Source organism: Erythrolamprus reginae, chromosome 10, assembly GCF_031021105.1.
Source record: "Erythrolamprus reginae isolate rEryReg1 chromosome 10, rEryReg1.hap1, whole genome shotgun sequence".
NCBI classification, from domain to species: domain Eukaryota; kingdom Metazoa; phylum Chordata; class Lepidosauria; order Squamata; family Dipsadidae; genus Erythrolamprus; species Erythrolamprus reginae.
In genome coordinates, this window is record NC_091959.1 from 49,792,221 (window position 1) to 49,818,759 (window position 26,539).

General features: G+C 55.7%; 3 protein-coding genes across 4 annotated transcripts in view; 2 read left to right on the plus strand and 1 right to left on the minus strand.

Moving 5' to 3' along the window:
• The window catches only part of MYO1H (myosin IH), a 36,852-nt gene extending 33,186 nt beyond the window's left edge, over positions 1–3,666 (plus strand). Inside the window, exons 31-32 of the mRNA XM_070763348.1 lie at positions 298–397; positions 2,983–3,666. Of these exons, the coding sequence (XP_070619449.1) occupies positions 298–397; positions 2,983–3,006 (124 nt within the window). The 3' untranslated portion in view covers positions 3,007–3,666. The remainder of the gene's footprint in view (positions 1–297; positions 398–2,982) is intronic.
• A 1,011-nt stretch (positions 3,667–4,677) lies between these two features.
• Positions 4,678–12,099, minus strand: KCTD10 (potassium channel tetramerization domain containing 10). Its single transcript, XM_070763349.1, is given in 8 exon segments — positions 4,678–6,537; positions 6,539–6,640; positions 6,870–7,065; positions 7,227–7,279; positions 7,680–7,766; positions 8,570–8,739; positions 10,836–11,049; positions 12,016–12,099. Coding segments are annotated over 8 exon segments (942 nt in total). The 5' UTR covers positions 12,019–12,099; the 3' UTR covers positions 4,678–6,420.
• Positions 12,100–12,246: 147 nt separating this feature from the next.
• UBE3B (ubiquitin protein ligase E3B) lies at positions 12,247–26,477 on the plus strand. Of its 2 annotated transcripts, none has more exons than XM_070763346.1 (28): positions 12,247–12,371; positions 12,652–12,840; positions 12,967–13,135; positions 13,359–13,473; positions 13,672–13,731; positions 14,562–14,666; positions 14,789–14,885; positions 15,548–15,633; positions 15,872–15,954; positions 16,048–16,153; positions 17,329–17,449; positions 18,118–18,295; positions 19,057–19,226; positions 19,746–19,913; positions 20,412–20,583; positions 20,686–20,804; positions 20,922–21,036; positions 21,918–22,017; positions 22,232–22,351; positions 22,455–22,631; positions 22,730–22,840; positions 23,101–23,238; positions 23,620–23,685; positions 23,819–23,877; positions 24,021–24,203; positions 25,196–25,307; positions 25,522–25,614; positions 26,114–26,477. In XM_070763346.1, the coding sequence occupies exons 3-28, from the start codon at positions 12,975–12,977 to the stop codon at positions 26,303–26,305; spliced, it is 3,207 nt and encodes a 1,068-aa protein (XP_070619447.1). In that variant the 5' UTR covers positions 12,247–12,371; positions 12,652–12,840; positions 12,967–12,974; the 3' UTR covers positions 26,306–26,477. The 2 variants fall into 2 exon arrangements, with proteins under 2 accessions (XP_070619447.1, XP_070619448.1); XM_070763347.1 differs by having other exon boundaries at positions 12,268–12,371; positions 12,652–12,705.
• The last annotated feature ends 62 nt before the right edge of the window (positions 26,478–26,539 follow it).

Sequence of the window (26,539 nt, forward strand, 5' to 3'; positions counted from 1 at the left end):
TTAAAAAAATTTATCTAAAACCTCAGTAATATTAAAACCAGTCACTACCATTTACACAGTGAACATGTATTACATTCATTAGGCCAGGGGGCTGGGGTCTAATGGCTCCAAGCCTGGTGGTGTGAGTCTTGAGGCTCTTGCGGAAGGCGAGGAGGGTGGGGGCAGTGTGGATCTCCGGAGGGAGCTGATTCCAGAGGGCCGGGGCCGCCACAGAGAAGGCTCTTCCCCCAGGCTCCACCAGGCAACATTGCCTAGTCTCCCTCTGCGGCTGAGCCTGGCCTCTGGCTTTTATCACAGCCTCCAGTTCCAGATCAGTCCCGGGAAAGAAGGAACCATGGTCTTCACCACCGGGCAGGAGCCTCACGTCTACAAAGCCAAAAATGGACAACTGACCGTGGTAAGCCTCCAGAGCGCATAACCCCAGGGTGCTTTGGGGCCTCCAGCCGCGTCTGAATATTATTTCCCTCCCCGGCCAATCGGCGGTTCCCCCCCTCAAAAGATGGAAAGAGGTTCGGTGGAGGCAATTGACCTCTGGGGATTCGCTCTTAGCCAATGCTGCTCTGTGCCAGCAAAAACTCCAGGAGAGAAGGATTGAGGGGTCGTGATTTCCGACAGTCTCAAAATGGGTGAACCGTGCGGTCAGTCAGTAGGAAAAGTGAGTAGGATGCTTGGCTGCATAGCTAGAGGTGTCACAAGCAGGAAGAGGGAGATTATGATCCCACTGTATAAAGCGCTGGTGATGAGACCCCATTTGGAATAATACTGGGTCCAGTTCTGGAGACCTTACCTATAAAAAGAGATATTGACAAAATTGAAGGGGTCCGAAGACGGGCTACAAGAATGGTGGAAGGTCTGAAGCATAAAACGTGTCAGGAAAGACTTCATGGACTCAGTCTGTAGAGTCTGGAGCAATGTTTCCCAACCTTTTTGGAGCCGCGGCACATTTTTCATATTTTCAAAATCCTGGGGAACATGGAGGGGGGGGCGCTAAAAAAAGTTTGGACAAAAACAATCTCTCTTCCTCCCTTTCGCTCTATTTCTCTCTCCCTCCCTCTTTCTCTCTCTTCCTTCCTTTCCCTCTCCATCCCTCTTTCTTTCTCTTCCTTCCTTCCTCTCTTTCTGTCTCCTCCTTCCTCTCTCATCTCTTTCCTTCCTCTCCCTCCCTTTCTCTCTTTCCTTTCTCTCCCTTTCTGTCTATCCTTTCTATCTCTCACCCCTTCTCCCTCTTTCATTCCCTTTCTCTCCCTCCCTTTCTCTCTCATTCCTTTCTCTCCCTCTTTCCTTCCTATCTCTCTTTCTTTTTCTCCCTCCTTCATATCTTCTTTCTCTCCCCCCTTCCTCCCTCTTTCCTTTCTCCCCCTCCCTTTCTCTTACTTTTTCTCTATCCTTTCTACTTCTTACTTTCTTTTTCTCCCTCCCTTTCTCCCTCTTTCCTTTCTCCCCCTCCCTTTCTCTTCCTTTTTCTCTATCCTTTCTACTTCTTACTCTTTCTTTCTCTCCCTCCCTTTCTCCCTCTTTCCTTTCTCCCCCTCCCTTTCTCTTCCTTTTTCTCTATCCTTTCTACTTCTTACTCTTTCTTTCTCTCCCTCCCTTTCTCTCTCTTTCCTTTCTCCCCCTCCCTTTCTCTTCCTTTTTCTCTATCCTTTCTACTTCTTACTCTTTCTTTCTCTCCCTCCTTCATTCAATTTTCTCTCCCTCCCTTTCTCTCTCTTTCCTTTCCCTCCCTCCCTTGTTCTCCCCTGGGGCTGCCTGTGCCTGCCCTGCACCACCCAACACGGACGGACAGCCCCCGGTCGTCGGTTCGTCGCCCCCCACCCCCCCACGGAGGGAGATCAGGCTGGCGAGGGCGGTAGATCTGCGTCACCAGCCACTGGAGGGAGATTGGGCTGGCGGGGGCGGCGAATCCACCTCCCCAGCTGCGCGGAGGGAAATCCAGCAGGCGGGCGGGTGGCTGCGGCTCCCTGCGCACCCCTGGAAAAGCCTACAGGGAACGGTGCCCGGGGCCGCTGCAGCCGCCCCCCGCCATCTCCCCGCGACTGCCTGCGCCGCTGCAGCGCCCCTCCCGCTCCCACCGCCAGTGCCCTCCCGCCGGGCCCCAAAGGACACTTGCTGACGACGACACGGCCAGGTGTGCCGACGACGACAGGGAAACTCCAGCTGGGCGGGGCGCTGCCATGCCGGTGCCTGCGACCTCCCGGTTCCTGCTCGATGCCGCGGTTTCTGGCGCTCTGCTGCTGGGCCCCAAAGAAGGAAGGCGGGGGAAAGGCGCGAAGAATGGAGCTCTCCTTCTTCCTGCCTTCCTTCTTTGGGGCCCAGCAGGAGAGCGCCAGAAACCGCGGCATCGGGTAGGAGCCGCGGCACACCGGTTGGGAAACGCTGGTCTGGAGGACAGAAGGAAAAGGGGGGACATGATCGAAACATTTAAATATGTTAAAGGATTAAATGAGGTCCAGGAGGGAAGTGTTTTTAATAGGAAAGTGAACACAAGAACAAGGGGACACAATCTGAAGTTTGTTGGGGGAAAGGTCAGAAGTCACGTGAGAAAATATTCTTTGATGACAGAGTAGTAGATGCCTGGAACAAACTTTCAGCAGACGTGGATGGTCAATCCAGTCACTGAATTGAAACCTGCCTGGGATAAACACAGATCCATCCTAAGATAAAATACAGGAAATAGCATAAGGGCAGACGAGGTGGACCAGGAGGCCTTTTTCTGCCGTCAATCTTCTATGTTTCTAAGGTTTTCAATAGGAAAGTGAACCCAACAACAAGGGGGCACAATCTGAGGTCAGTTGGGGGGAAGATCAGAAGCCACGTGAGAAAATATGATTTGACTGAAAGAGTGTAGTAGATGCTTGGAACAAACTTCCCTTTTTTATTTAAAGAGGAAACCGTTTCTCCATTGGCGTTTCTGTGGCTCCAGGTCCTCGGAGTGTAAAGAACGGATCTCGAAATGATTCTTTTTATGCTTAAACCCTGAAGGTCTCGTCCAAGATGAAGTCCTGAAGTTTGTTTTGGGGGGAAACCAAATCCAATCCCTGTCTGCTTGGAAAGAAAGTCCCCGAAATCTCCTCCGTGGAGGGTCGAGGCCGTCTTTGTAAACCAGCCCAAATGCTGACCCGGTCAGATTGCAGGAGTTGAGGTCATTTGCATCTTTTAAAAACAATGATAGTGAACACTGCCCACCCGTTAATCCCAGAACAGCCTGAGTGAACTTTCCCCAGAACTGATGCAGAGATTGAGGCCCGAGTGCTTCCATCATCCTCGGCTTCAACTTTCCAGTTGGCAATAATTTAACCACCAACTGCACCAAACAGCCCCCAAGGTTTTAAACCACAGAACTCCAGAAAAGAATCTCCAGGCCAAAAACGAAGGACTCCAAACGGCCTTTCTAAAGCAGGACTGGAAAAGGAGTGATATGGCCGGCCGGGGAACTCTGCCCTGCGCCTCGAGCGAGTCTGTTTTCAACCACATTCTCTGCAGTTAGCGGGGCCTGGTGGGCATCGGCCCCATTTGTGAAATGCAAACCGAGGTTCTTCGTTCCGAGACAAAGCAAGTCGGTCCCGGAAGGTCCTTCCGCTCCTGGAGTTATGACCCCACGTTATTCTCTGTATTAGCAACCTGTGATGTATTTATGAAAAATTAAAAAGGTGAAAGGAAAATTCACGTCCACAGGCCTGTGCATAAAATCCTTTTCTCTATCCCATAATATTAGGACGAGGGGCCCCTCCCTAAAGGTCACAGGTGAGAAAGCGAGGACACATCAAGGGAGGTGTTTCTTTGGTTGATGGGATTCCCTTCCAGAAGAGGACGTGACAGCTGTCAGCCTGGAGAGCTTCAAGGCAGGATGAGACAGATTCAGGGATGCCGAGTGTATCATAGGTGGTGATTGAAACGGATGTCCAAGTTTTCCTCCCTCCCTCCCTCCTTCCTTCTTTCTCTCCTTCCTTCTCTCCCTTATTGAAACGGATGCCCAAGTGCCGCCTCTAGGATGGTTGAGGCAGGCAGGGGTCCCTTGAGTCCCGTTTGTTGGGGGTCAAGGGAAAGGGAGGGTCTTGCCTCCTTTCTGCTCCAGATCCCCATGGACAATTGGGGGGACACTCTGGGACACAGAAGGCTGGACTCGAGGGGCTTTGGCCCATTCAGCAGGGCTCCTCTTAGGTTCTTATATCTCCCAGCCACCTCAGCCCAGGGACATTGTTTAAAATGCCAGACCAGCTTTTAAAAAGGTCTCCTAAGGCCCCCCGAGGACTGAAGGGGGTCTGCAAAACCGGCCCTAACACAGAGACCTCCCTTGGGAGGAGGGGGGGCAATGCAGGTGGTGTTCCCAGGGGAGGGCAGCCTGGCGGAAGCTTCTGGGCAGCCCAACCGGTGATGCCGAGGGCAGGAACCTTGTGGGAGAAACGGGGCTTTCAGTAGCTAGTGTGTCCTCTCCCACCCCCACCGCCTTCTCCGCAGTTTCTCTCCCGATGCTTGTATCCACACGGACTGCCCAGTGACCAGCATAGCTGCATAGGTCAGGGACTGGGGATGGACCTTCTATCGGCACTGGCTGCTGGCACCTCCCTCCACCCAGAAACTGAGGACCTGCTTCGGTGCTGTTTCTCGCCCCTCTTGGGTTTTGCTCCCTGCTGAAACTCTGATTTTGCCCCAAAAGACGCCGAGAGAAGCTGGGAATAGGAAACGCGTCTCGTTTATTTTCTGTATTTAAAATCTGTGTCAAACGCTGTAACACACTCACACAAACAGAAAAAGAAGCCACGTCAACAGAGGAGGAAGTGATTCTGCACCGACCGCTCGAGGGAGGCCGGGCTCGGCCCCCGGCACCAAGGCAGGGGGGGAAGGGGGCCTTGTCTGTTGACCCACGGCTGCCTTGAGCCAGAAAGCGAAGGCACTGCTGGGCTGGGGGGGGTGATCGGGGGTGCAACCTTCTCCTGTGGCCCAAATGGGTTTTGGAGTCCGGATTGCAGAAGGAGAGTCTCGGACCAAGGCAGCCACTCCTCTGCATTCTGACCTAACACTTGGCAACTTTAAGACTTGTGGACTTCAACTCCCAGCATAGCTGGCTGGAGAATTCTGGGAGTTGAAGTCCACAAGTCTTAAAGTTGCCAAGTTTGTGGACCTCTGGCCTAAGGAACAAACGTTTGCAGCTGCAGTTCCCTCTGGGGTTGGGGGTGCTGGTCATCCCGGCCCAGAAACATTTCCTCGCTGGTCCCCTTGACGGCTGCTCCTCTCCCTGGAACCGCTTGTCCCCTCCACCAGCCTGGCCCGAGAGCCCCTCCCTGGGCCCGAGAGAGAGGAAGCCCAGGGCACCCCACCCTTTCCTCTGGGGGGGCAGCCAAGCCCTCCACAAAGACGCTTTCCGATTCAGCAGCTGGGGAACAGACTCGCTCGCCTGCAACCCTGCAAAATAAATATCTCAGGGAAGGGGTCATCCGGCCGCCTTGGGTTCCCCTGGACGGCTAACATGATCAGCACCCTTTTGGTTTTCAGCATCTTTCAACGGTTGCCGTTTGGCTACTCTGCTTGACCTCCCTAAACTTTGAAACACACAAAACAAAACATCTTTTTTTTTTTTTTAAACGGGAATAAGCCAATTCCGGACTTTGGTCTGCAGCTCTGACCACTTTGCAGGACATTTTAATCGAAGCTCCACCTTTGGGTTTGTGCTGCCACTCACACTCCCAGTCTCACAAATAAGGTTTCTGCCGCGGAAGAAAGAAAGGCTGGGGAGTTTGAGGGGGGCCTCACCCCCTGCCTGGTGCAGCAAGGCTGGTCCTGTGGACTCCGGCCAGCCAGGTGCTCTCCCGCCTACCTGGGGGCTTCAGGGTGGGGAGGGGCACACAGGCAGAAGCGGCCCCCTCGCCTTCCTCCTTGGGCCCCTTTTCCAACCCAAGGGGCTTCAGTGCCTGGACTCCGAGGGGCCTGAGAGAAGACGCCTCGGGGGCCCTCACTGCTGGGGCCCTGGGACCTTCGTTCTACCCATTTGACAAACGGTCCCTAATTCAGAGGGGCCGAGGGGTGGGGTGTGGGGCTGCTGGTCCCAGAATACCGACCTCCTCTGAATGAAGGACACACGCGGAGACGGCAAGAAGGGGAAGATTGCTGGGAAGAGGAGGCCTTTGGTCTCGGACTGGAAGGGGGGGCTGGGGGGGGGGCGGGGGTGAAGTGAAGATGGGGGAGAGACCCTGCCACTCTTTGTCCTCCTGCCCACCCCTCCCCTGTCCATCCCCTCCCTGGGAAGGAGCCAAGCGGAGGCGGCCTGGCCCTCCCCAAAACAGGCTGGACCCAGAAGTGCTGCAGAGCCCGGGACCTGCGCCCCGAAATCCTTCACGGGGGGGCATGGGGGGGTGGGGCAGTCTGTCCGGGTGAATTCCCAAAAATACTCTGGGCAGAAAAGGGCGGTCCAGGCCCCCCCTCTCACTGGTGCATGTGGCTGCGGTCGTCGGGGCGCTTGATGTGGATCCGCCGGACCCTCTCGATGCGCTCGCGCTCCTCGTCCTCCTCCAGGTGGTGGGAGCGCCCGGCCGCCCCCCCCGGTGGCCTCCAGCAGCGCATTGTCGGGGCCCCGGCCGTCCTGGGCTTCGTAGAGGAGGATGTTGAGGGTCTCCTCGTAGATCCGGGCTTCCGGGAACTCCACCTGCAGATGCCAGAAGGGGAGGGGGCTTAGAGAGGTCCCCAGACTCTGTTGGTGCTTAGCTCCCTTTTCCTTGCCGTTCAAATCTGCTTTTCACTGCGTGTGTTTTTATCCATAAAGAGTTCGATTCTCCTATGAACTGAGGGTCTTTGGAGTCGGTGGGTCCACTCCCAGGGCCGGGCACAGAACGGGGGGTGGCGGGGGGGGTGGGCAGGGGCAGTCAGCCACTCACCTTGGTCTGCTTCTTCTCGGTGGCGTAGACAATCGAGGTGCAGCACACTTCCGCGATCTTCCGTCCTTGCCCGTAGAATGACCAGCAGCAAATCTCGTCCCCCAGCACGTCCTTGATGAACAGGACCCTCCCGTTGAAGCGCAGAGAGAGTTTGTCAAAGAGCTCGATGTTCTTCAGCATGTTGTCGTCCGAATTGCTGGCGGGGGCAGGAGGGGGGGCGGGCAAAGGTCCCAGAAGGGAGAGATGGGCCAATGCTCTTAGTTACACACACACACACACACACACACCGGGCTGCCTCCTGCCCCTCCTTTCCGCCCGCCCCCTCTCCAAACTCTCCCCCCCTTCTTGGGACTTTACCTGGTGTAGGAATATTTGTTATTGCTTCGGTTGTACAGCAATTTAACTGCCGGCTGCCAAAGACACAGAAAGCAGAGAGGGGCCTTCAGTTCCATGAGCCGCCACTAGGTGTCGAAGGCAAGCTGGCCTCTTCTAGGACACATGGACTTCAACTCCCAGAATTCCTGAACTAGCATGGTTTGCTCAGGAATTCTGGGAGTTGAAGTCCACAAGTTATAGATGAGCCCACTTTGCCTACCCCTGCCCTACAGGGGATGGCTGGAACTGCAGAGGCAAACATCTGGAGACCCGCTGTCCCCGTCCCCACTCCCAGAGTTGGTCACTGTGAAGACCTGGAGGAAGGGGATGACGATTCCTCTCCTGGCTCTAAGGGGGAGACAGAGTCACTAGGAATGACTGGAAGACCCCCCCCCCCCCAGCCTCGGAATCCACCTTGAACGCGAGGCCTTTTACCTTGTTGGAGGTGGCTATGAGCTTCTGCTCCTCCTTGGAGGAGGTGATGATGGGGACTTTGCAGAAAGGCTCGTAGACATCTTTGTTCTGGGGAAAGAAGGGGGCGGATCGGAAGGGAAGAAGCGAGGTCAGACAGAAGCCGGACGCTGCTCACCGCGGACGAGCCCCCCTCCTCTGGCCAAGCTCAGGAACCCTGGAGGACTCTGTCGCTGGCAAAGGTTTTCCTTTAGAACAATGTGGGGGAATTCTGGGAGTTGAAGTCCGTCTTAAAGTTGTTAAGGTTGGGAGACGATGCCTTAGATTACAGTGGCTCTCAACCTGGGAGTCAGGACACCTTTGGGGGGGGTCAAATGACCGTTTCACAGGGGTCGCCTAAGAGAGTGTTTCCCAACCTTGGCCACTTGAAGATATCTGGACTTCAACTCCCAGAATTCCCCAGCCAGCGAATTCTGGGAGTTGAGGTCTAGATATCTTCAAGTGGCCAGGGTTGAGAAACACTGGTCTAAGAAGACCCTGGGGGGAAAAGGCCAATTCCCCATGGAGTTGGGGGCTAAAGCTTCTATCCTGGCGCCTTGGAGCATGTGTTTACACTCTCTGACCTTCCTGCCAATCACTTAAAGCTCTTTTGGGAGAACTGGCACTAGACTTATGGATGGGGGTCACCACAACATGAGGAACCGTATTAAGGGGTCGCGGTATTAATAGGTTTGAGAACCACCGCCTTAGAAGCACCAACAGCAATAGGGGAGGGGGTGTCTCCAGCCCCACAAGGCTGCACTTCACCCTCCCACCTCTAGGTGGCAGCCTCATCCACTCGCTCCCCATCAGAGGGGTCCATGGGGGGCAGCAGAGCACGGCGGAAAGGCTGCCCCTGCCCTGAGCAGAATTACCTGGAGGGCAGCCTGGCACTCGTCCACCAGGCCTTGGACTAGGTAGTACTTGGCCTCAGCCAGCAGCTCCTCAATGTCCCGCCGGCTCTCTGGGAGGGGCACGGCCCCATCGCGCAGGTAGTTTAAGATGGTCCCAAAGTGCTTGCCACACCTGTCAATCAAAATCCAGCCTGGAAGAGACAGAAAACGTGGCCACGATTGGAAGGAGCGAAGAGTCCACGCGAACCCTAATCCGATCCCTGGCTTGTTTTAACTTGCAGCAGATTATTATTATTATTATTATTATTATTATTATTATTATCATTATTATTATTATTATTATCATTATTGTTTTGTTGTTGTTGTTGTTGTTATTATTATTATTATTATTATTATTATTATTATTATATCAAAAGACTCGGGGCGGCTAACAACAGTAATAAAAACAGCATATAACAATCCAATATATAACAATCCAATCCAATAGCTTGGCTTCCTGGGGGGCCGGCAGCCTCAAGCCAGCCAGCTGGGAAGAGTCCACATCTCTCACAAGGGCGCCACCGTTTCCATGAGCTCAACTCCTTTGTGGGCAGAGACACAAGAATGTCAAGGGGGGGGGGGGAGACGTAAGGCGGCCGCTGGTCTTTGACAAATAAGGGCTGGGCTGGCCAAAGAATGCCCGGCCAGTCTCAAATTAAGGGGCTTAAGCAGCTAAAATCCGATCAGGCTCTCAATTGCGCAAGCTGTGAATTTCCTTCCACTGTAACCAGAAGTCATGGTTGTTGGTTTGGGGGTTTTGGAGTCAAACTGTAGTAACTTTTGACAGTTGACCCTGTTCCTTCCTCTTAGTTTTAAATCCTCAAATGCAAACAAACGGTTGAAAAATCTCTTCCATTGAGATTCTCTTCTCCCAGTTTCCCTCATCAAACAATTGCAGACAATCAATCAATTTCCCTTGAGATTGCACAAAGGTTATTGTGCTGCATATCTCTCTACTTTACTTTTACGACAAAGTGAAGCTTCAAACACCCGTCTCCTCTCGTTTCCCCCCTGCCCACCCCCAGACTTCCCCCTGCTGGGCCACTCAAAACCAGACTCGACTTTTTCCAAGCAGTCTCTTAAAACTCTCAGAGATTGTGCAATGATGGAACATGTTGTTGTTGTTGTTGTTGTTATTATTATTATTATTATTATTATTATTGTTGTTTGTTGTTGTTGTTTGTTGTTATTGTTATTATTATTATTATTATTATTTAGATTTGTATGCCACCCCTCCCCAAAGCCCCGGGGTGGCTCACAGGATACAACATAAAACAGTGAATACAAAACAAATCTAATTAATTAAAAAAACTATGTATGCTAAAAACCCAGTATATTAAAATCAATCAAACAATTCAATCGCAGCCTTACACCACATTTATTGGCCAGCGGGCCAAGATCTAATCGCCCCAAACCTGGCTACATAAGTGAGTCTTCAGACTCTTGCGGAAGGTGAGGAGGGTGGGGGCAATACAAATCTCCAGGGGGAGCCGATTCCAGAGGCCGTGGCCACCACTGAGAAGGCTCTTCCCCTAGGTCCCGCCAAACGACATTGTCTGGCTGATGGGACCTAACCAGACACAGCAAAAGAAATAAAGTAAATAAATTCAGAGCACTACCCTGTTTCCCCGATAGTAAGACACCCCCGATTGTAAGACGTATCGGGGGTTTCAGGGGGGTCGGCTAATATAAGCCATACCCCGAAAGTAAGACATATGTCTTACTTTCGGGGAAACACGGGGGTATTGCCGCCTCCCTCTCATCTAGCTGCGCACCGCCTCCTGCCCACTTCCGCGCCGCCCCCCCTCCATAAGTCACCGCGTCTAAATGTTAATTTTATGGTTAAAACAAAAAATTCGACAATTTTTTTCCAATATAAGACATACCCCAAAAGTAAGACATAGTGGGGCTTTTGGGGATAAAAAGAAAGTAAGACACTGTCTTACTTTTGGGGAAACACGGTATTTGGAAACTCTTCCTCCTGGCCATTTGTGCCCAGGAGAAACGGCAGGAGGAGTTTGATCACAAGAACTGGACAGGCGGTTGGCAGCCCCCCCCTACTGGAAACACCCTCCCCCCCCCCCGGGAATGAACACCTGTTGAAGCCAGTGGCAGCAGCAGCACGTGGGGTTCCACCTCCTGGGGACCCAGGCCGCTCTGGAGTGTGGCCAGATGCCCCCTTGACCCCAAAGCCTCCCCTCCCTCCCTTGCAAGAGTGGACCCCCTCCTGTCCCCCCGTCTCCTTTACCTTCACTGTCGGTGAGGACCTCCATCCGGCCGCTGAACATGGCCTTGAGCATGGTGTCCTGCTTGGTCAGCGTCTGCATGGTGGTGTAGTACAGGCCACCCCCAATGTTCAGCTTGACATACTTGGAGCTGGGGCTGCCGCTTTTGAAGGACGTGGTGCGGGTGGTGGCTGCTGGCACGGTGGTGCTCACCACTGTCTCTCCGGACATCTCTTCCTGCAAGGGCGGCAGAGAGCCTTCAGGGGGGGGGGGGGAGCGAAGGCCAGGAGCCCAGGAGGGCCAGGGGGGAGCATGTGTGTTAGCCCACAGCCCTAGAGGGACAGTGGCCATGAAAAGACTGGACTGCTATCGGACTAAGGCCAAGCTGCCTCTTCTAGGACTTGTGGACTTCAACTCCCAGCATTCCTCAGCCAATCATGCCAGCTCAGGAATTCTGGGAGTTGAAGTCCACAAGTCCTAAATAGAGCCAACTTGGCCTTCCCCGGGACTAGCGTCATGTAGGACAGTGTTTTCCCAACCTTGGCCACTTGAAGATATCTGGACTTCAACTCTCAGAATTCCCCAGCCAGCAAATGAGGGAGGGTCTGCTGCCCAAGCAGGGGGTTGGACTAGATGACCTGCCAGGTCCCTTCCAACTCTCTTCATGAAAATAAAAATAATTTTAACAAGGCCTCCTGAAGGAGCAGAGGGGCCAAAGGGGGCTCCGTTTGACACCCCCCCCATGGGGGCGAGCCCCCCCCCCACCGCAACTCTCCAGAGCAGGAATCCCGGGACCTTGGCGGGGGCCTCGTAGGAGAGTCCACCCCCCGTCCTCCCTGCAATTCAGGAGGGAGGCTCCTGTCCCCCCCCCACCCGAAGGCCGAAGACCCCCCCCCTCCCTCCCCCCCTGGCCAGGGCGCTTCCCCAGCGGGGACCCCGAGGAGGCCGGGCGGAAGGCGGAAGCGGGCGGGGAAAAGACACCGAGAAAAGCGAGCGGCGACCCCCGCCCTTTCCCCGCGGGGACCGACTAGATGCCCCTGGGGACCCCGCTGCCTCTCCCCCCGCCAAACTCCCCCCCCCCGCTCCCTCCTTCCTCACTGGGCGGGTGAAGATGAGGCCCCCGAGAGGGAGGGGGGAGGGAGGGAGAGGGGCGGCCAGGATTCCCCCCCCCTCCCTCCCCCCCCTCCGGCGCCCCCCCCTCACCATGAACAGCCGCGCGACGCTCCCGCCTCCCCTGGGCCAGACGGTCCTCCCGGGCGGGGCAAGGAGCGGGTGACGCAGGGTGGCGGGGGAGGAGCCTGGGCCCAGGTCGGAACTCGGCCTGGCGGGACGCGTTTCCGGGCGGGCGGCGCCCTTCGGAGGCGCTTCCGCTGCAACGGCCGGAAGCGGCACTGCCGGCCTGACTCTATGGTCCTGGGAGTTCCGCGGGCGCTCGGCGGGGGGAGGGCCGAGGGATGGGGGGGGCGCGCCGTCCAGGACCTCGACCCGTAGCAGCCCCGCAGCCCGGCCGGAGCCCCCGTCACCCGGGAGGGACTCGCCGCCCACGCGCCCCCTGCCAGGTAGGACAGGCGGGGCGCCTCTCGCGCGGAGGGGGGGGGGGTCTGTGCCCCTCCGGCCTGCCCCCCCCGCGGACCCCCAGGAGACCCCTTCCCCAACTGGGCTGGTGCTGGGAGAGGTGGGCTCCCCCCCCACCCCCCGAGACTCCCTTGCTGGGCAGGTCAATCAGGAGCCTCCTTCCCCCCCTCTCTTTTCTTTCCTTCCTTCCATTCTTTCCTTCTCTCCTCTGCTTTCTCTCCTCCTTCCCTCTCTCTCCTTCCTTCCTTCCTTCCGTCCTTGCAGCGTGTCCACCTGAGGAGCCCAGCGGAAGCAGCAGCGTTTGGAAGCAGCCAAGAGGTGTGATGGGAAGCTGCCTAGCATGAACTGGTTGCTCTCCCCAATAGCCAGAAGAAGCTGCAGTTTGGAGCGAGGGTGAACCATGTGTGTCCACAGGTGACCTCCAGGCTCTTCTGCAGAAACACACCCGCCTGGGTGAGCCCCACACCAGAGCCACCTCCCCCTCCCCTGGGGGACCGTCCGAGCAGCCTTTCCTGGACCGCACGCAAAGGTCTGGGGGCTGCTGCTTCAGGTCTTCCCTCCTTGGTCTTTTGTTGGCAGAGGCCAAAATGTTCAGCGCAGCCCAGTCATCCAAGGCCGAGTTCCTGGACAAAGCCCGGCAGGCCCGGGAGGAGCGCCGGGGGCAGAAGGAACGGGATCAGGCGGCCGTGCGGATTCAGGCCCTTGTCCGAAGGTTTCTGTGCCGCTGTCGGCTGCAGCGGAAAATCAGGTGCGTAGAACTATGGATGGGATGAAACTTCGCCTGCAGCAGGTACCTGGACACATGGAACAATCATCTGTTGCCACCCGTGAAATCCTCCAGTCCCAGAACAAGAGGCCAGGGAGGTCATCTGAGGCGAGAGACGCAGCCCCAGCAGCCTCCTGGATCCCTGGATCCAAACTCAAGGCCTTGCCAGCTGGAACCTCCTTGTTTCTTCTCCCCTCTGGCCCAGGAGCGAGGTGGACGACTTCTTTCACCCCAGCGGTCCTGCCAAGAAGACGGCCCTTTCGCTCTTCAGAATCTCCCGGAAGCTGCTCTTTGTTTTCAAACTCCCTCAGGACAAAGAGGTACAGCGCCTCTGAGCCTTGGTGAGGAGGGGGCACCCGTAGAGGGCGGGTCCCTTGGTTGCCCAGTTCTGGCACGGAAGAATCCCTCCTGGCTGCCCTTGGACAACAAGCGGAGGAAAGAAGCACTTCAAGAGCTTCTTTAGTTCTTGGCAAAGGCCGATCTCATCTCACCCCCAGTCTGTCTCTTGCGCCCTGCAGAGGTTTGAACAGCTGTGCCGCTGCATCCTCAGCAGCATGGAGGCGGAAAGCGATCCGAAGGTAAGCAGGGTCACTTTCCACGGGGTGAAGGTGCACACCTGTGCGTTTGGCTGTGTAGTTTTCCAGAACCAAAAGAGACACAAGGAACTTTTTAAATGACAAAGCCACAGCTAAATTATATTTAGCTGCTGCTCAATGCCAGATCAGTAGCTAACAAAGCTCTCCTCATCCGGGATCTGATCCTGGATGAGGAGGCCGATCTGGCATGTGTGACTGAAACCTGGCTGGGCCCAGAGGGAGGAGTTCCTCTCTCGGAATTATGCCCAGCCGGGTTTCAGATATGGCATCAGCCTCGACCCCAGGGAAGGGGGGGGGAGTGGCTATTGTAGCCAGGGAGAGCCTTTGCCTGCGTAGACTTGTTGCCCCTGAGATTGTGGGTTGTGAGTCCCTCCTGGTGAAGTTGGGTTCAGGGGTTCAGGTGGGCTTGTTACTCATGTACCTGCCTCCCAGCTGCGTGTCACAAGCCCTGCCTGTGCTACTCGAAGAGGTGGCTGGGTTGGCGGTGGAGTTCCCCGGACTTATTGTCCTGGGGGACTTCAATCTACCATCACTCGCCGGTTCCTCTGGATTGGCACAGGAGGTCATGGCCACCATGACAGCCATGGACCTGACTCAAATAGTTCAGGGTCCGACTCACGAGGGTGGACACACACCCGATATGATATTCCTCTCGGAGCTTAATTATTATTATTATTATTAAAGCTTTACCCGGGACTATGTGTGACTGTTTGTGGCATTTTGCCCTTTGACCTCGCAATCTAGTGAAAAGAGGGGGACTTTCCCCCCCCCACTGGGGGCCAATTTACTCCGGGGGCCTTTTGGTTTTGCAGGTGTGGTACGTATCCCTCGCACTCTCCAAGGAGCTCACTCTCCTGTGGATCCAGCAAGTGAAGGACGTGCTGTGGATCTGCTGTGAATTTCTGAAGCTGCTGAAGGTGCAGAGAGGCCCAGTCTCTGGGGCACAGAATTTTTTAGGGGTAACCCCCCCCACCCCCCACCCTGCTCTTAGCTTTGCAGTCTGTTCCCTTTTCAACTTTCTGGGGCTTCGTTTTTCTAGCCAGACATCTTGCAAGATTCAAAACTGGTAAATTTGCACCTCACGATGCTGGTGACTTTTACGGACGTCTCCACCTGGAAACTCCTCCAGGGAAAAGGTAGGTTTGCAGAATTCTGCCTCTAGATCAGGGCTCTTCAAACTTGGCAACTTTAAGACTGGTGGACTTCAACTCCCAGAATACTTCAGCCAGCTGGAGGATTCTGGGAGTCAAAGTCCACAGGTCTTAAAAGTTGCCATAAGTTTAAAGACCTCTGATCTAGACGTTGCTTGGTTTGCCAAAAAGTGCCTCTTGTTTCTTCTTTTCTGCTAGCTTGGTCCTATTGGTTTGCCAAGCGTGGATGTCCTCTTGACCGCAGAGAGTGGCTGTTTGGCAGCTTTTCCTTATATAAATTATGCAGCCTTTGAGCCACAAATCTTTTCCCTGGGAGGGAGGGTGAGGCTAAGGCCTTGTTGCTTGTGTCGGGAGCTTTCCACTTGGCGGCTTATTTTATGTCATTTTTAAAAAACATTTGCTGATTGAATTTTTAAAAATATATATTTTAAAAACTATTTAGCCTAACAATGTCTCTTAAGCTGCTCATCCAAGTATAAATCCTAGAGGCTTGGGGTGTAAACTCGAAGGAGACCACACCTCTCGATTGCTTCTAGTTGCTGAAACAGATCCCCTCCCTGCCTTCCCCCAGCTTTGGGGGGCTCTTGGTGGGAGTGGGGTGTCTGGCCACGAAGGGAAGAGTTGCAGCTGAGTCCTTCTCTCTGCAGGAGAAGCCCTCCGCCATGCTATGAGTCACATCTGTGCAAATGTCATGGGACACCTCAACCAGAAAGGCTTCTACTCTGTGCTCCAGGTGTGTTGGTCTCTGGTCTCCTCGCAGGAAAAAAAAGGATGGAAAGAGCTTCATGGGGATTCCCGCCCCCCCTGCCCCCGGCTATGACTTCCTCATTTGGAACAAGGCTCTCCAACCTTGGCAACTTTGAGCCTTGTGGAGGCTGGGAACTCTCTGGGAGTTGAAAGTCTTGAAATTGCCAGCCTGGGGGCCCCTGCTCTTGACCCTTAAATGTATTTTCAACCGTTTCCCCTCCCAGATTTTGCTGACCAACGGCCTGGCAAGGTCTCAACCTTCTTTCTCCAAAGGGACCTTAACAGCGGCTTTTTCTCTTGCGCTGCGGTAAGACAAACGGCTGAAGTGGCCACTCAGGGATTCTTTTAAGGAACTCTGGACCTCTCGGAAACCCTTGTGATATATTTCCCTCTCCCCCAGACCGGTCATTGCGGCTCAGTTTTCTGACAATCTCTTGCGGTCCTTCTTGATCCACATCATGTCCGTGCCAGCCATCATGAGCCATCTCGCAACACTTGCCCCGGAGGTAGGCAGGTCCTGTCCAGGCGGGACGAAAAGAGGAGGGGACCCGTGTGGAGCCCCCTTTTTCTAGGATTCCAGAATTGGTCCTGGTTGGCCTGCATCCTCACCAGCAGGTTTCTCAGCCTTGGCCCAAGTGTAAGATGTATATGTAGATTTCAACTCCCAAAATCTACAGCCAGCAGAGAGCTTCGGAGTTGAAGTTGTTGTGGTTCACCAGCGACCAGCAGAGTTGGCAGCAGATTCGGACAGTGAGGAGGTTTGGGGGGAATATGGGCCAGTCAGTCCTGGAGTCTGGGGGAGGCTCTGACGAGGGCTCTGCATCCAAGGCAGAGAGGGCGCCAGGGCCACCTGACAGTTATCAGCTGCCTTCGGGGTCAGGCACCAATGAGGCCGAGGAACAGCTGGGGCTTCTTCCCAGAGTGCGCATGCGCAGAGCTGCCAGGCAGCTGAGGAACAAGGGTCGACTTGGGAGGAAGGCCACAGGTGGGCGATGAATGGCCCATATTCCCCCCAAACCTCCTCACTGTCCGAATCTGCTGCCAACTCTGCTGGCTGCTGGTGGACCACAGCTACTTCAACTCCGAAGGTCTCTACTGGCTGTAGATTTGGGGAGTTGAAATCTACATATAGGGCATAAAAGAGGAGTCAGAGGGGAGGGGGCTTTTGCAGGAGACAGTTAGAGCTTGATTGGTTCCTGACTCTCAGAGACTCCTTGCCCAGTTTTGAAGGTATGGGCCAAGCCAGAGAAGGTCCAAGCCAGAGAAGATCCTTTGCTGGATGTGAATGAGAAGAATCCGCAGTAACTTAATGAAAAGGGGTTTTTTGGGGGAAGGGGGGGACGGACTTTGTGGAATCCTAGGCCAGACAGAGTCGGAAAGGCCGAGAAAGCCTTCTCTACAGAGTTGTTCAGGCCGTCTCAGTTTTTGCCTGTATGGATCGTCCTGGATTTTATCCCTGTCAATCAGGGCTGGGGCTTTTCAGGAGGTGTGAAAAGATGTCCGTTGCTTGCACACCACTGTACAGAATGCTGGCAGGAAATCTCCCGGGCCTGGTGGCTTCCCCCTCTCGGCCAGAGCCAGGCAGGCAGAGAAAACTTTGGGAAGACCCGGGGGGCTGAGGAGTGGGCTCCGTCTGTGTCTCTCTGAGGCTCCGCGGGTGAAACGCCCGCTTTCCTTTCAGCGCTTGGCAGTGGTGGAATCCCAGGGTCTCCTGCGCAGGTTCCTGCTCTTCTTGAGCCGGGAGGAGCCGTGCCGAGACGTCTGCGTGTGTCTGGAAGGGAGCCACACGCTCTGCCTCCTGGGTAAGACCTCCGGTGGCCTGGGGCCAGGGTTCGCACGTAGCCTGCAGAGTATCAGACCGTTAGGAGACTGGAGGCTCAAACAGAGGAAGGACGGGTGCAGGAACTGGACATGGCTAGTTGAATGAGAAGAAGGACCAGGGGAGACAGGAGAGCAATAGTCCAATACGTCAGGGGTTATTGCCCCAAAGAAGAAGGAGTCAGGCTATTCTCCAAAGCACCTGAGGGTAGAACAGGAAGCAATGGGTGGAAACTAAACAAGGAGAGAAGCCACTTAGAACTAAGGAGAAATTTCCTGACAGTCAGAACAATTAATACGTGGAACAGCCTGCCAACAGAGGTTGTGAATGCTCCAACACTGGGAGATGTTAGATAACCCTCTGTCTGAAGTAGTGGAGGGTCTCCTGCCTAAGCAGGGGGTTGGACTAGAAGACCTCCGAGGCCCCTTCCAGCCCTGTCATTCCGCAAGGGAGAATGAGCTGGGGGGATCAGGGAGACCAGGTTGCCCTCCAAAGAGAGTCTTCTCCCTCCTCCTAAGGTCCAGGCAGGGTCCGGCCATAAAGCATCCCTTCCGCAGCCGTAGTTGTGGCCCTCTGCGCCCTGCCTGGCTTTGGGGGCAGACTTTGGGGGCCGGGCTGGTGTAGGATGCTGCGGTGGCTGCTGTTCCCCAGGCAACCTCATCTACTTGGGTTCGCTGAACGAGAAGGTGCTGCAGGAGGAGACGGCCCCCTTTGTCAGCGTCCTGACCCACATGCTCTGCTACTGCCAGAAGTACGTCGCGCAGAAGAAGTCCAACCTCACCCACTGGCACCCGCTCCTGGGCTGGTTCTCCCAGACGGTCGACTACGGGTGAGCAGGCCCTGAAAGTGCCAAGGCAGCGGAAATGCCTTCGCTAGAATGTCCTTTTTGTGTGTGCGTGTGTGTGTGTAAATTTTTTTATTTTTTCCTCTGTACAATTTTTTTCTTTCTTTTTTAAAAAAGAATATTAACTTTTTACATATAAAAAAACAATCTAAACAAACAAAACATACAAAATACATTTCCAAATCCCTTCAGGTTACGATAAAAACAATATCAGATTAGTAACACATATAAAACTAAAACTATTAAAATTAATAGTTCCAAATTAATTACTTCCGGTATTCGTCAGACCTCCCAACCTCCACCTCTAATTTTCTCATCTGGCCAGTGTTTCCCAACCTGGGCAGCTTGAAGGTATTTGGACTTCAACTCCCAGGATTCTGCTGGCTGGGGAGGTTGGGACACACTGACCTAGACACCCAGAGTTTCTCCTGAGTGAATTCCACGTTGGTTTCCTCTGAGCTGATTAAAATAATTCCATCTTTCTCTTGCGGATTCCAACATGCCCTTAGATCCCCTTCCCCCCCCCCTCCACTCCCTGAAAGTGACTGAAAGCCCCGGCTGCCTCTTCCCAACCAGAAGAAAAAATGTTCATAAGCTGGAAAGGAAAAGTCCAATAATGGAAAAAGTCAAAAGAACCGGAGGGTCCTTCCTTGAACCTCTGAGACCCCCTGGAGGCGCTGGGCTTGACCCTCTCGGTTCCCGGCCACAGCCGCTCCCTCCTCCTCCTCCTCTTCCTCCCCCCTCAGCTTGAACGAGTCGATGCCGTTGCTCACCAAGCAGCTGCAGCACCTCTGGGGGTCCCACATGATCCGCATCCTCTTCAGCGACGTGCTCAGCAAGAAGCTCCTGGAGAGCCAAGAGGCTTCTCGGCAGAGCCAGCCAGCCCCCTCCCCACAGAACAGCCTGCCCGTCAAGAGTGAGTAGCAGACAATGAGCAGCATCCTCCACGGGGGTGTGTGGTGTCCCTGTGTTGTTTCGGGGTCAGTGAGTCCCAAACTGACATGATTATGAGCCGAGGTGGTGCAACAGGTAGAGTGCTGTACTGCAGGCCACTGAAGGCCACTAGATCGGAAGGGCAGCGGTTCAACTCTCACCACCGGCTCAAGGTTGACTCAGCCATCCATCCTTCTGGGGGGGGGTGTCAAATGAGGACCTGGATTTTGGGGGGGCAAGAGGCTGGCTCTGTGAAAAAAAAGGGCTATTGTTAACATATTATAAGCCACCCTGAGTCTAATGAGAAGGACGGCATTAAACAATCAAAGGAAGGAAGGAAGGAAGCTTGAAGAATGCTCCAGTCAGTATTGGTGGACTTCAGTTCCCAGAATCCCACCGCTGAGGAATTCTGGGAGTTGCAGTCCCCCTCGGTCTTAAAGGGACCGCAGTTAGAGCCGGTCTCTCTCGGGCTCCGTCCCGCCTTGCTTCTCCCCCCCGCCAGGCCTCTTCAGACGGGCCTTCCAGAAGTCGACCGCCGTCCGCAACATCCTCAAGCCCATCGGGGGCAAGAGGGTGGACTCGGCGGAGGTGCAGAAGGTGTGCAGCATCTGTGTCCTCTACCAGATGGCCCTCACCACCCTGACGCAGATCCGGCTGCAGATCCTCACAGGTCGGTTTGGGGGCCTCCACCAGGTCACCTGCTGAAGAGATATGGGTCAAAGCTGCCCTCCCTCCTTCCCTGTCAGGCTGCCTTCTTTATTTTATTTTATTTTGTAAATTAAATTTTGTATGCCGCCCATTGCCGAAGGGCTCTGGGAAAGAGAAACAATTTTAAAACAATATAAAATCCCATTTAATACAATCAAGCAGTCTTGTCATGGCCGGATTTACAGGTGTGTCGATTGATCACGGCCCCAGGCAGGGCTTTCCAGAAAGCCAGTAGGGTGGGGGCAGCATGGATCTCAGGAGGGAGCTGGGGCCACCACAGAGAAGGCCCTCCCCCTGCGGCCCCGCCAGGCGACACTGCTTAGCCGATGGGACCCAGAGAAGACTGAGTGTGTGGGCTCCATCCTTTTACCCTTGTGGTTGATGGTGTGTGTGTGTGGAGAGGGGGAGGGGGATTGGCTAGGCCTTCCCAGGGGGCCCGACCTCCTCGCTCTCCTTGCAGGCCTGACGTACCTGGACGACCTCCTGCCCAAGCTCTGGGCCCTCATCTGCGAGCTGGGCCCCCAGGGGGGGCTGAAGGTCTTCCTGGAGTGCTTGAACAACCACACCGAGGAGTCCAGGCGGCTGCTGGCGATGCTGATGCTCTTCTGCGACTGCTCGCGCCACCTGATCACGTAGGTTGGCGGGGGGGGGGGCAAAAGGGCCCCTGAGAGAGCGCAACCCCCCCGCCCCCGTGTGGATAAGAGTGCAGCCTTCATCCCTCCATCCTCCCCCAGGATCCTGGACGACATCGAAGTCTACGAGGAGCAGATCTCCTTCAAGCTGGAGGAGCTGGTGACCATCTCCTCTTTCCTGAACTCCTTTGTCTTTAAGATGATCTGGGATGGGATTCTGGGTAAGCCCCCCCCCTGCCACGCCCTCTGCCCCCTCCTCTTTGACCGGGGGGGGGGCTGGTTGTGCTTCTGGGGAGACCCCCCTCTCAGAGTGGCTGTTGCCTTTCTCTCGGCCGCAGAGAATGCCAAGGGGGAAACCCTGGAGCTCTTCCACTCGGTCCACAACTGGCTGATGGTCCTCTACGAGAGGGACTGCCGGCGGCGCTTCGCTCCCGAAGACCACTGGCTGCGCAAGTAAGCGCCCTTCCCTTGCTGGGTTGGCCCCTTCGTGGGTTCTGCTTCCTGGCCCTCCGATCAGTTGTGAGTGCTCCTCGACCGACTCTGGACATGATAAAACTCTGAGGAGGATGAGCCCGGCCCATCTAGATACCCTGGGCCAGGGGTCTTGCCTGCAGAGGCAGAGAGTGAGAGAGAAACAGACCCAGATGACCCTGAAGGACCACCAGAGGTGGCAGAGGTGCCAATGACAGCAGGGTCTGACTTGGAGGAGGAGGAGGAGGAAGACCAGGAGCCTAAGAAAAAGACAAGAATACTTGTATGGGAAAAGGAAGTCGTGTGTAGTTTGTAACTCTAGGGAATTGTGGACCACTCCCCATAAGTATTTAAGGGTGGCTGCTGGGGAATTTGGAGTTTCAACCTTTTGTAATGGAGTCGGTTGACGTTTGAGGTTTCAGCCAGGTTACGCCAGCCAACTGTTATTTCCCTGCTGAAATCCTTGCAGTAAAAGTGCCCTGTCTGTGGGAAGTTGTAAGTGTGAGTCAGTGAAACTGGAGACTCTTTATCTCATGAAGGAACGTGCAGTTAGCTTTGACCTTCAGCAGCCGGCTAGACGCTGAACTCTTATCTTTTACCTCCCCTCACTGAGAAGCTGCCAAGAGGAACTCGCATGAATTGGGCTTGCAGAATAATAATTAATAATAATAATAATAATATATTAGATTCGGGGCGGCTGTGATGCTTTCCGTATGAAGAGGTTGATTGAAAACACCAGCGTGTGGGTCCCTGCTGGGTTTTCGGTCTGCGCAGCCCCGGGACAGAACAGCTGGTCCGTCATGGAAGGTCAGTCTGGCCTCTGGCCCTCCGGCTGACCCTACCGCGTGTGTCGTGTTGTTTAGGGACCTGAAGCCCAACCTGCTCTTCCAGGAACTGGACAAAGACCGCAAGCGGGCCCAGCTGGTCCTGCAACACATCCCGCACGTCGTCCCCCACAAAAATGTGAGTGGGCACTGAGCCTGGGGGAGGGGGCCGAGGAGGGGACCGGCCAGGGCTGACCGGTGGGGAGGTAGGCCCAAGGTGGAGGTGGGAAATGAGGCCTCTTGATCCTCGGGGGGGGGGGGGGTCTTTGGGCGAGGTCTCCCCTGGGGAAGCCCAGCAGGACTAAGCCACGTTTTGTGTCGTGTCCCCCCCCCCCCCCCCCCCCCGAAATCAGCGGGTCCTTCTCTTCCGGAACATGGTCACCAAAGAGAAGGAGCAGCTGGGCCTGGTGGAGACGAGCTCTGCGTCCCCTCACGTCACCCACATCACCATCCGCCGGTCCCGCATGCTGGAGGTGAGCGAGAGGGAGGGGAGGGCCTGGGCTGGTGGGCGGGGGGCTCTCGGGCGCCCCTCCCCTTCGCCTCCCCCCCTTGACCCCCCCTGCCCCTCCCTCTCAGGACGGCTACGAGCAGCTGCGCCAGCTGTCCCAGAACGCCATGAAGGGGGTCATCCGGGTGAAGTTTGTGAACGACCTGGGCATGGACGAAGCGGGCATCGACCAGGACGGTGTCTTCAAGGAGTTCCTGGAGGAGATCATCAAGAAGGTCTTTGACCCAGCCCTCAACCTCTTCAAGGTAGCCGCTCCGGGGCTGGGATCTGGGTGGGGGGCTGGGCTCTGGGGCCTTGAGCTTCTCAGCTCAGCTCTGCCCCCCCTGCTCTCTTTCCGGCACAGACCACCAGTGGGGACGAGCGGCTGTACCCCTCCCCCACCGCCTACATCCACGAGAACTTCCTGCAGCTCTTCGAGTTTGTTGGGAAGATGCTGGGCAAGGCCGTGTACGAGGTGGGCCGGGTCTGCAGCCCAGGAGGGGACGATGGGCTCCGGGGCTGCCTGGGAGGTTGTGGGTTCTGGTAGCTGGGCCGCTCTCCCTCAGCCCCCCTCCCTGCCCTCCGTCTTCTGGGGGGGGAGGCCCTGGGTGCTGCCAGAGCTGCCTTGCCTCCTTGCCCAAGCGTCTGCATCGCAGTCGGTGCTAGGGGTGCGGGGGCCACGAGGTCCCCTACTTGGGCAGTGGCTCAATTCAGATAATTCCCTCTCCTTCCCAGGGAATTGTGGTGGACGTCCCCTTTGCCTCCTTCTTCTTGAGCCAGCTGCTCGGCCATCATCACAGCGTCTTCTACAGCTCCGTGGACGAACTGCCCTCCTTGGATTCAGAGTTCTATAAGAACCTGACCTCCATCAAGGTCCACTCCCAGTTCTGGCGGCCTTCCTTTGGTCCCCGGGGCAGTCGATGCCTAGCAAAGCCCCTGGTGGTTCCCCTCCTCACACATTGGGGGTGGGGGGGCACAATATGGTTATTATTAATTGGATTTCTACGCCCCCCCTCTCAGAAGACTCGGGGCAGCTCACAACATATAATATCTTGAATCCATTAAAATCTAAAAGTAGTTAAAACTCGAAAGTGGCACACAGGGGCTATTCTGCTGTGCTGGGGGTGGGGGGCTTGTAAGGGGCAGAGTGGGCCTTCCCTTGGGGCAGGGTTTCTCTCTTGAGGCCAAGCAAGGGTCAAGCGGGTCCTGCCTGCCACCGCTTAGCAACGGAGCCGCTTTCTCGTCCCCCTGCAGCGCTATGAAGGTGACACCAGCGACCTGGGCCTCACCCTCTCCTACGATGAGGACGTGATGGGCCAGGTAGGCTCTGAGGACCCTCTGGCGGCACCTGCTTTCCCGGAGTGACCGGCTGCGGCCTTGTCCCCTCCCCGTTCCTGCAGGAACAGCTGATTCCTTTTTTCCTCCCCCCCCCCCTCCATTCCTCCCTTTCCAGCTTGTGTGCCACGAACTCATTCCGGGAGGGAAGACCATCCCCGTGACCAACGAGAACAAGTAAGCCTGGCTTGGCTGGCCTCCCCACCTGTCCCCCAAGGCCCCTGGGCTGGCTCTGGCCCTCGTCCCCGGACGGCTTGGGGGGGAACGGCCTTTCCGGGGAGCTCAGCTCTCGCCCCCCCCGGCTTCCTCTCCCTGGCCAGGATCAGCTACATCCACCTGATGGCCCACTTCCGCATGCACACCCAGATCAAGAACCAGACGGCCGCCTTCATCGCTGGGTTCCGGTCCATAATAAAACCCGAGTGGATCCGGGTCTTCTCCGCGCCCGAGTTGCAGCGGCTGATATCGGGCGACAACGCTGAGATTGACCTGGAGGACCTGAAGTAAGGCCGGGCCCAAAGCCTCGACCCCTCCAACTTTATCAATATCTTGGCTGCATAGCTAGAGGTATCACAAGCAGGAAGAGGGAGATTGTGATCCCGTTGTATAGAGCGCTGGGGAGACCCCACTTGGAATAATACTGTGTCCAGTTCTGGAGGCCTCAGCTACAAAAAGAGATGGATAGAATTAAACGGGTCCAAAGACGGGCTACAAGGATGGTGGAAGGTCTTAAGCATAAAACGTATCAGGAAAGACTTCATGGACTCCATCTGTAGAGTCTGGAGGTCAGAAGGGAAAGGGGGGACATGATCGAAACATTTAAATACGTTCAAGGGTTAAATGAGGTTCAGGAGGGAAGTGTTTTTAATAGGAAAGTGACCACAAGAACAAGGGGGCACAATCAGAGGTCAGTTGGGGGGAAGATCAGAAGCAACATGAGAAAATATTATTTGACTGACAGAGTAGTAGATGCTTGGAACAAACTCCCAGCAGACGTGGTTGGTCAATCCACAGTCACTGAATATAAACATGCCTGGGATAAACATAGATCCATCCTGAGATAAAATGCCTTCGGAGAGGGGCAGCATACAAATCTAATAAATAATAATTTAATAATAATAATTTATTAGATTTGTAAGCCGCCCCTCTCTGAAGATTTTCTGCTGTCAATCTTCCATCTGGGCAGGGTCTGGGCAGAGATCTGGGGAAGGAAGTCTGCCCTTATGCAGGGAACAGCATAAGGGCAGACTTCCTTTCTAAGGTCTCTGCCCAGAGCCTGCCCAGATGGAAGATTGACAGCAGAAAAAGGCCCCCTGGTCCACCTCGTCTGCCCTTATACTACTTCCTGCCTCAGGATGGATCTATGTTTATCCCAGGCATGTTTGAATTCAGTGACTGTGCATTGACCAACCACGTCTGCTGGGAGTTTTTCTGCTGTCCATCTTAGGTTTCTATGTAACCCTGTGCCCCGCCTGACCCCTTTCGTTCCCTCCAGGAAGCACACGGTCTACTACGGGGGCTTCCACGGCAGCCACCGGGTCATCATCTGGCTGTGGGACGTCCTTGCCCACGATTTCAGCCCCGAGGAAAGAGCCATGTTTCTCAAGGTAAAGTGTCTCTGTGCAGCCAGCAGGGAGGATTCCAATCCGGGGGTGGGGGGGTGGGGGGTGTTGTTTGGAGGAAGGCCAAGGGAACACCCCCCCCCCAGTGGCCTTCCCCAAACCCCCAGGCCAAGAGCTGCAATCCCACCCCCAGTGGGGCAGCCCCTCCTCTGCAGGCCCATAGGGGCCACTGCCCTCCCCTTCTCCGGTTCCCTTTCAGTTTGTGACCAGTTGCTCCCGGCCGCCACTCCTGGGCTTCGTCTACCTCAAGCCCCCCTTCTCCATCCGGTGCGTGGAAGTGTCAGATGACCAGGTGCGTGGCTGGTGGTGGGGCAGGGACGGTGCCTCCCAAGCTTGTGCTCGTGTCCCCAGGCAAAATGTATCTCCCTCCCTCCCTCCCTCCCTCCATTCATTCATTCCTTCATTCATTCGATTTGTATGCCACCCATTTCCCTGGGGATGGTGGGGGGCGGTTTTACCCTCCTTTGGAGCCTGGGGCGGGTGAAACACGAGCCTACTGGGCCCACCAGAAGTTGGGAAACAGACCATCTCCAGCGTCCAGAGGATCTCTGTGGGGTGGTGGGGGAAGCAGTTTTCACTCTCCCCAGGCATAGAAGTATGGGTGTGGGCACGCACGCTCCCCGTCCCTGCCCTAGGGCCTCTAGATGACCCACAAGTGAAATCAGAACGTACCAATGATTAACTCAACCTCTGGAAAACCAACCTGAGATGCCCGGTGGCCGGCATTCCTGGCAGGGCAGGGGAAGGAGAGGCAGGGGAGCCCCCCCCCCTTACTCCTGCCTGCCTTCCAGGACACGGGGGACACTCTGGGCAGCGTCCTGCGGGGGTTCTTCACCATCCGGAAGAAGGAGCCCGGGGGCCGGCTGCCCACCTCCTCCACCTGCTTCAACCTCCTGAAGCTTCCCAACTACAGCAAGAAGAGCGTCCTGCGGGAGAAGCTGCGCTACGCCATCAGCATGAACACGGGCTTCGAGCTCTCCTAGCAGCCCCCCCGCCGGACAGGAGGGACTGGCTGACCACGCCAGCAGCGCCTTCCCCGAGCGAGCAAGGACCTTGGGACTCCGGTGCCCAGACAGAGAAGCAGCTGCCCCCCAGCCCTGCTTTGCCCCCCAAGACCGCAGCTGGCCTGCCATTAAAAGTAGCCTTGCCTGCAAACCGTGTGGTTACCCATTGCGGGCAGGGGGTCCCTGGAGGTCGTGCCGCGTTGGAGGGCTGGG

What these genes read in the sequence shown, in the direction of transcription:
- UBE3B (XM_070763346.1), top strand. Translation starts at nt 12,975, where the DNA reads ATGTTCAGCGCAGCCCAGTCATCCAAGGCCGAGTTCCTGGACAAAGCC. An exon ending in GCTTCTACTCTGTGCTCCAG is followed by an intron (nt 15,634 to 15,871) that starts GTGTGTTGGTCT and finishes TTCCCCTCCCAG; the next exon opens with ATTTTGCTGACCAACGGCCT. An exon ending in GATCTGGGATGGGATTCTGG is followed by an intron (nt 20,805 to 20,921) that starts GTAAGCCCCCCC and finishes TCTCGGCCGCAG; the next exon opens with AGAATGCCAAGGGGGAAACC.